The sequence below is a fragment of the Thalassophryne amazonica genome, chromosome 2 (assembly GCF_902500255.1).
Source record: "Thalassophryne amazonica chromosome 2, fThaAma1.1, whole genome shotgun sequence".
NCBI lineage: Eukaryota > Metazoa > Chordata > Actinopteri > Batrachoidiformes > Batrachoididae > Thalassophryne > Thalassophryne amazonica.
In genome coordinates, this window is record NC_047104.1 from 68,746,216 (window position 1) to 68,758,479 (window position 12,264).

At 40.2% G+C, this 12,264-nt stretch overlaps 2 protein-coding genes across 2 annotated transcripts in view; both read right to left on the reverse strand.

The window, feature by feature from the left end:
* Window positions 1-338, reverse strand: part of tln2a (talin 2a) — a 414,558-nt gene extending 414,220 nt beyond the window's left edge. Inside the window, 1 exon segment of the mRNA XM_034187248.1 lies at window positions 203-338. The gene's annotated coding sequence lies outside the window, so the exon portion shown is untranslated.
* Window positions 339-7,960: 7,622 nt separating this feature from the next.
* Window positions 7,961-9,879, reverse strand: ddx28 (DEAD (Asp-Glu-Ala-Asp) box polypeptide 28). Its single transcript, XM_034187260.1, has 2 exons — window positions 8,056-9,879; window positions 7,961-8,017 (listed from the first exon to the last, which is right to left on the reverse strand). The coding sequence occupies exon 1, from the start codon at window positions 9,772-9,774 to the stop codon at window positions 8,083-8,085; it is 1,692 nt and encodes a 563-aa protein (XP_034043151.1). The 5' UTR covers window positions 9,775-9,879; the 3' UTR covers window positions 7,961-8,017; window positions 8,056-8,082.
* Window positions 9,880-12,264: the final 2,385 nt, after the last annotated feature.

Sequence of the window (12,264 nt, forward strand, 5' to 3'; positions counted from 1 at the left end):
GCATCACAGCCTCTCTGTCTGTGCAACTCCATCCCAAAAGACTAAGTGCATTCATGAAATGCTCCATCACTTTCACCCTGATCACGGCGTGCATTTTTACTACCGCAAGGCTTTTGGCCGGATAGAAGGTCACACAGATTTCTGCGCTCCGGGGTGAGAGATGGACACAGGAATTAAGCGATTACAGTGTTTTAAAACCTACCGTCAGATCCTTTACAGGTGGATTTCATGCAGTCCGCCCTCAGAATGTGCACGTTCGCCAACAGTCCCGCTCCCTGGTAGTAAAATATCCTCCTGCTTCAGGGAAATTTCCAAGTGGCCGGTGTGTGAGCAGCGAAGTGTGAGTGCATGTAAATGGGGAGGGGGAGACAGATAATCCTACGGTGGGGAAAGAGGAAGTGCGTCATTAATAAGCGGCGCGACGCTTTGTAGTCCATTCAGCCATTTCTGCTGCCCGCTGGGACTACAAATGGGCTGAATGACCTTCATGTTCTCTTAGTGGAGGAACACTTCACCACAAAACCATTGTTTCAAAACAATACAGCTAGGTGTCGGCACAGGCAGCAATAGGGGAAGTGAAACCCTCCTAAAATGTTGCACAAATAGTGATGGCAAATGTAAAGCTTTAAATAAATAAGTAAAATAAAGCATTTTGAAATGTTTCATGCAGTTGCTTCAGAAAAGATTCAGAGAATCAAAACACTAAACTGTAGAGTGAGGTAAGGAACTGAGCAACCAATATGTAGGTTAGATTCCTGGTCACGCTAGTTGTCCTTGGATGAGTTACTTTATCTGTACTGTCTCACTTCATCCTTGGATGGAAAATAACCTGTGTCGGACTGGTGTCACAAGCAGGCGTCGAAGATTCTCATCCACTTCACACTACGGAATCTGAAGAAGAGCATCATCACCAACAGACCAGTCTGTATTCCTTCTATACTAAGCTTAATGAATTGAGATGGTTCTAATATTTGGCACCAGTGGTATGACACGGCTGTGCACACCTGATCCTGTCAGGTGTGTCAGGTATGAATCTTATATCTAAAATTCTTAGATATAGACTAAATCCTAATTACTACTTGGCTGGGACTGCTTCAGAAGATTAATGGCTGTGCACATTTCTCTAACTGGAGTTGTGTCAAGAAGGGCATCTGTTGGAAAAATCGTGCCAAATCCTATGCAGATATCGAAAGGATTCCCTGTGGCTACTATAGGACAAGCTGAATACAAATAAAAGACTCTTGGCTTCCTTGGCTTAAGTTATGAACAGTGGGTTAGTGAACAGTGAATATTTGGGGTCCAATTTTCATGACAAGTACTGAAAGAGCTTCTCTGATCCTAAGATGAGTATGCTTCTACGCCGAATTCGCCAGAATTACACCAAGCTTGCCCTGGGTTGTGCCAAATTGGGAGCTGGTTAGGGGTTTTATAGTTCTGAAGAAAAAAAAAAACATTCCCTCAATTAAGCCTGCTTGTGAGGACTCTACACATAACATGGCCAAGTGCAAGAGCTGCTTAAGGAGATCAGCCTACACAGTTCATGAGCCAAGCAGATTTTTGGTACCACTTACAGAGACGAAATGACACTTACAATCCAGTCTCAGTGTACCATGGCCTACACAAAAATGTATGATAGGCATCCTCGGGTCGTAGTTATAGCCAGGTAGGGGTCAATGAAGAATTACACAGTGGTCAAAATTTAAAATGCTCCAATCATATTGAGAAATATACCACATTATTTATCTGATCATTAACAATTCCAAAAAGGTATAGTATGGTATGACTGAATTTTATGGAGTTATGGGGTAAAAACAGCAAAAATGGTGTCAAAGGTCAGTTTCAGTTTGTACAGGGGTCAAAAGTTAAAGTTGCTCCAATTTTGGTAAGAAGTGATGCAAATTATTGGTTAAGAGGGTTTTAAAAAGAAATAATTTTCACCATCTGTCATGCTTAGTTATCACGTTAAAGGGTAACATATGTCATAGAATCCAATGGACGTTGACCTTTAATTTGGAGCCCAAACATTCAACAGTCAAAACTTAATTTATGAATTCTTTTATTTTAACCAATAATTTGCATTATTTTTTACTGAAATTGAAGCAACTTTAACTTTTGACCCCTGTACAAACAGAAACTGACCTTTGTAACCATTTTTGCTGTTTTAACCCATAACTCTATAACATTGTCATAGTCCAAACTATACCTTTTTGAGAATCTAACAAATAATGTGGTATATTTTTCAACATGACTAGATCATTTTTCAATTTTGACCTCTGCGAAACTCTTCACTGACTCCTACCTGGCTACCACACAATTTTGGGTAGGACACGGTACACTGAAGCTGGATTGTAAGTGTCGTATAGTCCCCTTAAGTATTACCGATTAGGTCAAAATTGATGACTGCCTCATGGACTAACGTGTGTCGCCTTGTAAGTCCACTTGTTACAGCTCTAAACCTGACCAGGTGTGAGTTTTCTTAACTGAATTTCTTTTAGTCTCTCCTGACACGGAGCTGCATCTTGATTTGGTAAATGGACTGCATTTATATAGCGCTTTTCCATCTATATCAGAAGCTCAAAGCCCAAGCTTTACAGTAATGCCTCATATTCACACACACCCCGATGTCAGGGTGCTGCCATGCAAGGTGCTCACTACACACCGCGAGCAACTTGGGAGCAATTAAGGATCTTACACCTTTCATGATTTTCCAGCCAGATGGGGATTTGAACTGAGGATCCTCTGGTCTCAAACCTCCCCTTGGTACCAGTTCAGCACTTGCTGGTCTTCCTGACACCACTCCAGATGTACAAGCATGGACAGAGCAGGCTTTGAAGCCCTGCCCTTCTCGCCCAGAAGCAAAATGGCTACCACTGCATCGCCACAAAAAACAAAACAAAAACAGTTTCCATATGTTCAAGCTACTAAATGGGGAGGGGGGAAAAAAAGCTTCAGGCAAAACGCTAAAAAAAAAAAAAAAAAAAAAGCTTCAGGCAAAACTCTAAAAAAAAAAATGATTGCTGCAGAAAATAAGACAATTTTAAAAATCACATGGGAAAGGCGACATATGCTGTAATAGACAGTGGGAAACTTTACCCCCCCAAATACATATACACACACACACACAAAGAAATGGGATATGCCCCTAGATTTGGGTGAAACACAAACATCCTAAATTAGTGACCCCAGGCTCATTTCCTTGCCGCTGTTACCTTAACGTCTTAGCTCACGTGACGGCGGCCACCACATCCACCAGGTGGCAGACATGTCTATGGGATATTTTAGAGGCTGACCAAAGTTGCTTTTTCAATCGATGTGGCGCTTTAAACTTCACCACTTTGACCTTGTTATATTATTCCCTTTGAAACTGGACACGTATAAGATGATAGCATTGTATCCGAGTTACTGCTTCAACAGTTTGACTGGGATGGACAAACCCACTCACCTGCACACTTATCTAATCTTGCTGAACAAATGCTATGCAATTACCATCACATGGAATTATGAAGCAAGTCAAATTTAATAATTAATCATGTCCATAGGTGTCAAATTGATTCCAGAAAGGGACAAGAGGGTGTAGGTTTTCTTTGTAACCACCAACTCCAGCCGGTGATATCACTGATTAACATCATTTTGTCCAAATGGGATGAGTTCATCAATGAAATCACCTGGTGCAGTTGGTGATTACAAAGGAAACCTGCACCCTCTTGGCACTGACCATGATGTAGGCCATATCCAGCCATTGAGCACCAGTTGTTCCAGCTGCTACTTATTAAAAAGCAAGTAGAAAGTTGTCATTGAGTGAGAAACAGGGCACAGGCTGCCAGTCTGTCACACGGCCAGAGGAGCCTCTTCAGCCACAGACTGCTCCTTCCCAAGTGCAGGACCAACAGACTGAAAAACTCCTTTGTCCCTCAGGCCATCAGACAGTACAACTCCTCACTCAGGGGGAGGAGGAGTAACAGGAAGACAGAGGATGGGAAGGAGAGAACCAGTAGTAGCCAGTAAACCAGTATTGATCAGTATGGCTGGCATTTATATTGTGTATTTCTATTTATATTCACAAACTGTTTTTTTATTTTTACTTTCACTTTTGATACTGTGTGCTTCTTACCCTGTGTGCTGCTATACAATGCTACTGGAACCTCCGTTTCCCTGAGGGAGTCTTCCCAAGGGATCAAAAAAGTTCTATCTAAATAAATCATTGTAATTTGATATTTACTTTTAAACAGGTGTTAATAAAAATAATCATTCAATAGGGCAGTGCAGTCTCATTTGAACCCATGTATGATATCGCGCAATACAAACACAGCATAACTTCACCTGGAAAGATGGTGTACTGTTTTGTTTTTGGCTGCAATCACCGAAGCAGTCATGAAAGTTCTGGGGGGTTTTTTCTTTCACTTGCCAGTGGAGAAGGTAAGATGAGGCAAATGGGAGAGATTGTGTCGGTAAGTGTTAGCCTACACAGCTAACTAGAGTAACTGTGTTCTCTCGCCTGCACAACCACAACATGTTTGAGCTCCGGGTCATAAACAAACCGCAATACATGTCCACATTTTCTTTGCATTTTCACTTGGTTGGCCATGTAATTTACCCAAAAACTCAGAGAGTACTGTCCCCGGATGTAGGATTATTGCATCATATGAGTCAGATTTTAAACCCTTAGCGCCCACCCTCAAACAAGACTGTGCTGCCCAATTATTCTTCTACAGCTGTGAAAAGATGTCGTTAAGAAGAATGAAGTATCTAATCATCTTATATCAAACAGAATTTAGCTTTCTCATATCACAGAAGTATTTTAAGAAACAAGCAGCAGTGACCAGGAAACGAGCAGTAAGGCAAAATTCCTTCAGGCTTTTTGATTATAGGAAGAAACCAAGCAGACAGGACTAAGTGGGATGACCATCTGCTTCGGCCAAACTAATAAAAACAAATAAAACAAATATACAAGGAATTATGAAAAGGCACTGTAACAGGTAAAATGAACCAAAAGGTTGAAAATTTCCAACACTGAAGTTAATTTAACAATAAGGAAAAAAAACAAAAAAAAAAAAACAGAATACCCTGTTCTCCCATCAGAGGGCCCAGGGCTCTCCAGTTGAAATTCTGCCTGAAGAGGTAGTAGGCCGTTACACGAGCAAGGCCAATATCATGTACATCGGAATGCCAATTTCAATAAAATGTCTTTTCATCACAAATAAATTTAAATCACAAATAACTCACCTTATTGTGTCCTTTTCTCATTCATTAAATGTATTCCATGTAATTTAATTTCAGCTGGGCTTTTAACCAACTTTCTTCAAAAAAGGGGGTGGGCTGATGCTTGGCCCTGGGCCCACCGTTGGGCAAACTGAGTAATACTTTACACAGAGAAATGTAATGTTTTATGAACTCTGAATCATGGTAAAGCTGTACGCAGAGACTGATGATTGATTTCTGACATCAAATCACTTTTGGGGATAACCGTAACCACACCTGATCACTTTATCTGTGAAATACGTGGGAGTTGGTAATTGTTCTCCTGAGTGGGAGAGCACATTCATTTTATTTTTGTCTTGGCCATTTGAGCTGAAGCAGGACAAGAATATAATTAGAGGGATCCGAGGCATTGCATTCACTTGCTGTACATGACACATGGTGCTAGTTGTCAGGACACAGCTCAGTGAAACGTCAAAAGTTAAACTGAAGATGTCTTATGCAGCTGGCACAGTACAACTACAGCAAAATTCAGAATATTCAGGAAATGGCTATTACTGTCTGAACTATTAATGTTTTTTTTTTACACCTTCCACTGCGGTCCATCATACCCCCTCCCCCCACATAAAAAGGAAAAGAAACACACGCACACCATCTTTAGCCCCAAAGAAAAAATGTCCACATTTAGGTGGGTAGGGAGAGTTCCCATGGGATAAAAAAGCCTTTAAACCTACCATCCCTGGTTCTCAAGACCAGGCACCTAAGTGGCTCTACTCTTCTTTTTTTTTTTTACGATATACTTTAGTATACACTAGTAGAGTTCTACTTTAGAATTGATATGTATAATAGAAGATATACCTTCCTGAATTTTCATGGAAGTTTACATATACGTATAAAAAAAAAAAATCCCAAGCTACACTTAAGGCAATGTTGCTTCCCAGGTTCCCTTTAAAAAAATGTTTTTAATTGGCAGGTTTGTTTTAGACAAGTTGCCTATGTAAACATACTTGTCTCATTGAAAAAGTAAAAGATCAAATTTGTGATAAAGATCATGACTTTCATGAGTCGCATTTTCACGTTGAGACTTTCAACAAGGACCCTCCGGCATGAAAAAGAAAAAAAAAAATCCTTTCAAATGCCAAGCTACAACATCTGAAGGCGTCAGGATTTGGCCTGCATTAATGTCGACCAAAGATTAATGATTTTCAGCTGCGGTTTCAAACAAATCTATACTGCAAACACTGAACGTACTGGAACCCACATATTATTTAAGAAATAAGAAATGAAAAAACAAAAAAACAAAACGAGATTTTGACTTTTGACACCTTTTTTTAAATAGCAACAAATGAACTGTATTGAATGTAATCCGCACAAATTTAACTGCATATATTTTATTCACACGTGGAAAATACCACCACCTTGTGGTTTGGAGAACAATTTTCCAGTTTCTGGTCTGAATTTGCCACTTTGTCTTCTGATTTTCAGCTGATTTTTGTTGCTCATTCCAATACCATACCTGGACTGACATAATAATACTGATTAGTCAAAGACCCAAAGTCCAATCACTGGACATGAGAGATACAACAGTTCATTTTTTAAGTGACTTAATTTCAAAAGTATCAAAATTCAAGCAGCCAAATAAACATGCATCATACATAAACAGATTGAGATCCAACCTACATCCTTATTACTAACAAGTGGAATGGATGGGTTGTAACCTGAAAAGCTAGATGTCAAAAATTCAGTCATGCTTTTGCTTTAAGATAAATAAAATATAACATATAACATTGAGTTAGGTTTTACTGTGCACAACATTTGACACAAACACTGCATCAGTTCTTTGGAAACAGCTAAAGTCTGAAAAGATCAATGCTGAACACAAGTACTCCATAAACTATAATAAAAAAATCAGTACATATTTGAAATGGGATGATTACTTCTCAAACAAATGTATGACCGGATGTTTTCATTTTGCTTTTCCTTCAAGTGTTTATAATTTCACTCTGTTAAATACAGTCAACACCTTCCAGTTTGTTCACAGTAACTCAAAAACAATAAATGATATTAACTTATAACTAATCAAATTAAAAGGGCATATAATTAGGATAACAGATTAGGTAACTTTGGTGCAATAGGTCGACCCAAAAAGCAGATTTGTTTTGCTTAAGTAATATAGCATAGATATGTCTGCCACCTGCTGGACATGTCTGGTCTTGTTGCAGCAAATCATTACATGCATGATGGAAATTAAGAGCTGAAGTTGCACATAGGTTGAAAATAACAGGTTTTTCAGTTTCTTTAAATTTCAAAAACCACGGTCTGGCCCTCGTTACTCATTTCAAATTATAGCATTCAGGGGTGGGTGGGAGTGTCTCACTGCACTTAATCATCTTTTTCATATGATCCCAGCTGTAAATGTTTAAACAGCTGTCAGCTCTGAAAAATGTAATGTGCTCCGAACGTTGCAATGCCTGAATCACACAATGTAGGACAAACAGGTCAGGAATAAAGCAAACCCTACTTCATGGGTCTGACAATATGACAATCCTGCAGGAACCCCACTAACAGTTAGTAGGTAAGTAGGTAGGTTTTCCAAATGAACCAGCCTAAAAACGGCCATAAATCATAACAAACGCTTACCGTTTTTCAGTTCCTACAGTTATGTCTCTGGCTAACAGTCCAACAACCAAATGGGTGAAAGAGATCAACATTAAAACATCACACGTGACAAAGTCAAACCACAGAATTTGGCCATTTCCTACATACATTCCATAGAACTAGTTAATGATTGTTAAAATAGCTGTTGATTACTTTCCATAACCTGACCATTAAAAACAAATAACTACCTCTGATCTAAACCTCACAAATAAATTCCAGGTCTTCCGCTTACGCGGACTGAAAAGACGACTCCTGATGAAGCTCTTCAGCTTTGGGTTTTGGCTGATGGATTTCAGATTCCATTCCAGGCAAACGAGTACCTCTACGTGCAGCACTCTCAATCTTCTGCACTAATTCCACATCCCAGGGGTGAGTGACAAAACTAAGCACCTCCCCATCCTCCACCCCTCCCGCTCTTCCCACCCTCCCTGCCCTGTGGATGTAGTCAGTGTGGGATTCTGGGAAGTCGTAGTTGACGACTAAGTGCACCCGGGATGTGTCTACACCTCGTGAGGCAATGTCTGTGCATACCAGTACGTCAACCATGCCCTTCTGGAAAGACTGAAAGATGCCAACACGCACAGCAGCAGGCATCGCCCCTTGCAGGCGTGCATGTCGCACCCCCATGTCATTCAGGGTGTAGCTTAACCAGTCGACCGTTGTAGATTTGTTGCAAAATACCAGAACAGCTCCGCCTCCTTTTTCTTGCTGAAGCAGCTTCAGAGCCTGGTGGAGCTCCAGGACCTTTTCAGCACCCTTGATCTTCAAGAAGGTCTGTTTCACGTGTGGCATCAGGAAGTGCAACATCTTGCTTTTGATAACCACCATTCTGCTGATGTCAGTCACTTGGTTGAGAACTTCCCCAACCCCACCAGGGAAAGTAGCCCCCACCACCAGCAACTGTGCCCTGTGCCCAAGGCCCTGAGTCTCTGTGTGATCTTTTGCGATGTTTGCGCTGCACAAGATGGTTTCAAGCATTTCAGAAAAGCTGGGGTCAAACATGGTGTCAGCTTCGTCCACCACCATGAAGCTCAGGTTGCTCAGATCCAGGTAGTGGCGCCGGAGCGCCTTGATAAGGGCACCAGGTGTAGCCACCAAAATATCTGGAAGACGGCTCTTGAAGACATTCTTGATGCGTCCCACACCTCGCCCGCCACCTACAGCCTTTGTCACGAAACTAAATGGCGCACACAGGGACCTGGATACGGACACAACCTGTTGAGCGAGCTCTCTGGAAGGCACGAGAACCAGAGCTTGGACCTTATCCACTATGTCACCATACATTTCAGATGACTGGTTGGCATGGAGTCTTTGAACAATTGGCAGAAGGTAACAGAATGTTTTTCCACTGCCCGTCTCCGCAGCACAAAGAACATTGTGACCGCTCAGGACTTTTGGAATGGTCTGCAGCTGGACTGATGTGGGATGAATGATATTTATATTTTTCAAAGCCTCCACCAGTTCTGGGCATATCTTGAGTTTGTCAAACATCACAGAAGTCCCCTGGTCACCATCTCTCTCCTGATTCTTTACAACAAAAGGTGCAACAGTCTTGGTGTTTTTAATAGTGAAATAGTCACCGAAAGATTTCTTATGTTTCCATCCTTTCGAGGACAGAACGGGCTCCTCGAATTTGCGAAATACGTATCCGGCTGACTGGTTCAGGTTTGGGTTCTTGCTCTGGATCAGGAGTTTGCCCGCTTTGACGGTGATGAGCTTGTTTTTGCTTCGAGTCTGCTTCACCTTTGCTGCGCTTTTCTGCAAACGCACAGGAACGCGGATAACTGGAAGTTCTTCTGTTGTGGCTCCAGTTTGAGCAAAGCGACAGCAGCACCACGGTGTCAACAGCCTGGAACTGGGAGCAATACGGACGCTCCTCCACGCAGCTAATACCAAATAACAGACCTTCACAGGCTGCATGTCGCGGGTAAACTGCTTCCTCAAAAGTTAAGTTGTGAGAGAAAAGTCATAACATTTAAATAGTGTGGCTGCTAAATAGTTCCACTCGCTAGCGATATATAAAAAAAATCCACCTGAAGCGACACACACATGCTCTTTTGACGACGTTTGATGACGTCAATCAGCACGAGGAATGATGACGCTAGCGAACTCAAACGGAATGGGGTTTTTTTTTGGGGGGGGGGGGGGTGCGTGTATTTTTTTTTTTCTAAACTAGAACTTTTTTTAAATGTTTGTTTTTGTGGTTTACACAGTAGTTTGACACTTTAAATGTAATTGTATAATTTAAAATCCAGATTTTTTTATTTTAAAATACTGCTGAACTTTATAAACACACGCACGCACACGCACGCACACACACACACACACACACCGATGTTAGTACAAATTGTGTAAATAAAATCTGACTTTCATATGTTAAGAGAGTTCTATTTATTAGTTTTAGTATTAGTTGTTAGTTTTTGCCTACCAAACTATAATCATTCTGATATTATTTTGTTTAAAAAAATTTTGATTTGTATTTTATATCATTTTTTTACAGGAGCGAACTGCCACAGTGTAAAAACATTTTCCACACGTTCTTGTTATAACGTGTACTTATCAGTGTTAATTTAACAATGTGTCAACAGTGTTAAAGACTTAAAAGAGTCGACCAAAATAGATACTTTTGCAGTGCAAAATTTAACACTTAGGTAAAGTTAGAAAGATATTCATTCGAAGTTCACGGCTCAATAGATCTGAAGAGAAACGTTGTAGAAAGACAAAAACCACTAGTGTCTAACCTCAGGAAGGTAGACAACGAGCTACAACCTTATTTTTATCCATATGAGCCGTCCTCTGAGCTGAAAAAAATATCACTGATCTGAACGGGCAGAGAAACAGAAGCTTAGGGACCGTCTACAAAGTGCATACATGGAAAAAAAGACACCAGAAAATTATTGAATAAATCATTGTAATAAGGAGTGATATCACCAAATTCACTGCACACATCAGCGGGGTCCTGCTGATTATACTACAGAGCTCAGTTTGGAAAAATGCCATTATGAAAAACTTTGCAGAATTTTTTATTTTTTAATTTTTAATAGCATCAAAGTCACAAGATGTGGTGTCACCAAATTTATTGCAAACAACAGCCATGTCCTGTTGATTATACCAGAGCACTCAGTTTGGGAAAAAGTAATTTTAAAAAATTTCGGAGAATTTTTCATTGTTTATATTTTCAATAGCATCAAAGTCATAAGGTCCAGTGACACAAAATTTACTGCACACAACAGTAATGTCCTGCTGATTATACTACAACACTCACTTTGGGAAAAAGTCATTTAAAAAAATTTTGGACAATTTTTGATTGTTTAAATTTTCAATAGCATCAAAGTCATAAGGTGTGGTGTCGCTAAATTCACTGCACACAACAGCAGTGTCCTGCTGATTATACAACCCCTGGCAAAAATTATGGAATCACCGGCCTCTGAGGATGTTCATTCAGTTGTTTAATTTTGTAGAAAAAAAGCAGATCACAGACATGACACAAAACTAAAGTCATTTCAAATGGCAACTTTCTGGCTTTAAGAAACACTATAAGAAATCAAGAAAAAAAGATTGTCGCAGTCAGTAACGGTTACTTTTTTAGACCAAGCAGAGGGAAAAAAATATGGACTCACTCAATTCTGAGGAAAAAATTATGGAATCACCCTGTAAATTTTCATCCCCAAAACTAACACCTGCATCATATCAGATCTGCTCGTTAGTCTGCATCTAAAAAGGAGTGAACACACCTTGGAGAGCTGTTGCACCAAGTGGACTGACATGAATCATGGCTCCAACACGAGAGATGTCAATTGAAACAAAGGAGAGGATTATCAAACTCTTAAAAGAGTAAATCATCATGCAATGTTGCAAAAGATGTTGGTTATTCACAGTCAGCTGTGTCTAAACTCTGGACCAAATACAAACAACATGGGAAGGTTGTTAAAGGCAAACATACTGGTAGACCAAGGAAGACATCAAAGCGTCAAGACAGAAAACTTAAAACAATATGTCTCAAAAATCGAAAAATGCACAACAAAACAAATGAGGAATGAATGGGAGGAAACTGGAGTCAACGTCTGTGACCGAACTGTAAGAAACCGCCTAAAGGAAATGGGATTTACATATAGAAAAGCTAAACGAAAGCCATCATTAACACCTAAACAGAAAAAAAAAAACAAGGTTACAATGGGCTAAGGAAAAGCATTCGTGGACTGTGGATGACTGGATGAAAGTCATATTCAGTGATGAATCTCGAATCTGCATTGGGCAAGGTGATGATGCTGGAACTTTTGTTTGGTGCCGTTCCAATGAGATTTATAATGATGACTGCCTGAAGAGAACATGTAAATTTCCACAGTCATTGATGATATGGGGCTGCATGTAAGGTAAAGGCACTGGGGAGATGGCTGTCATTACATCATC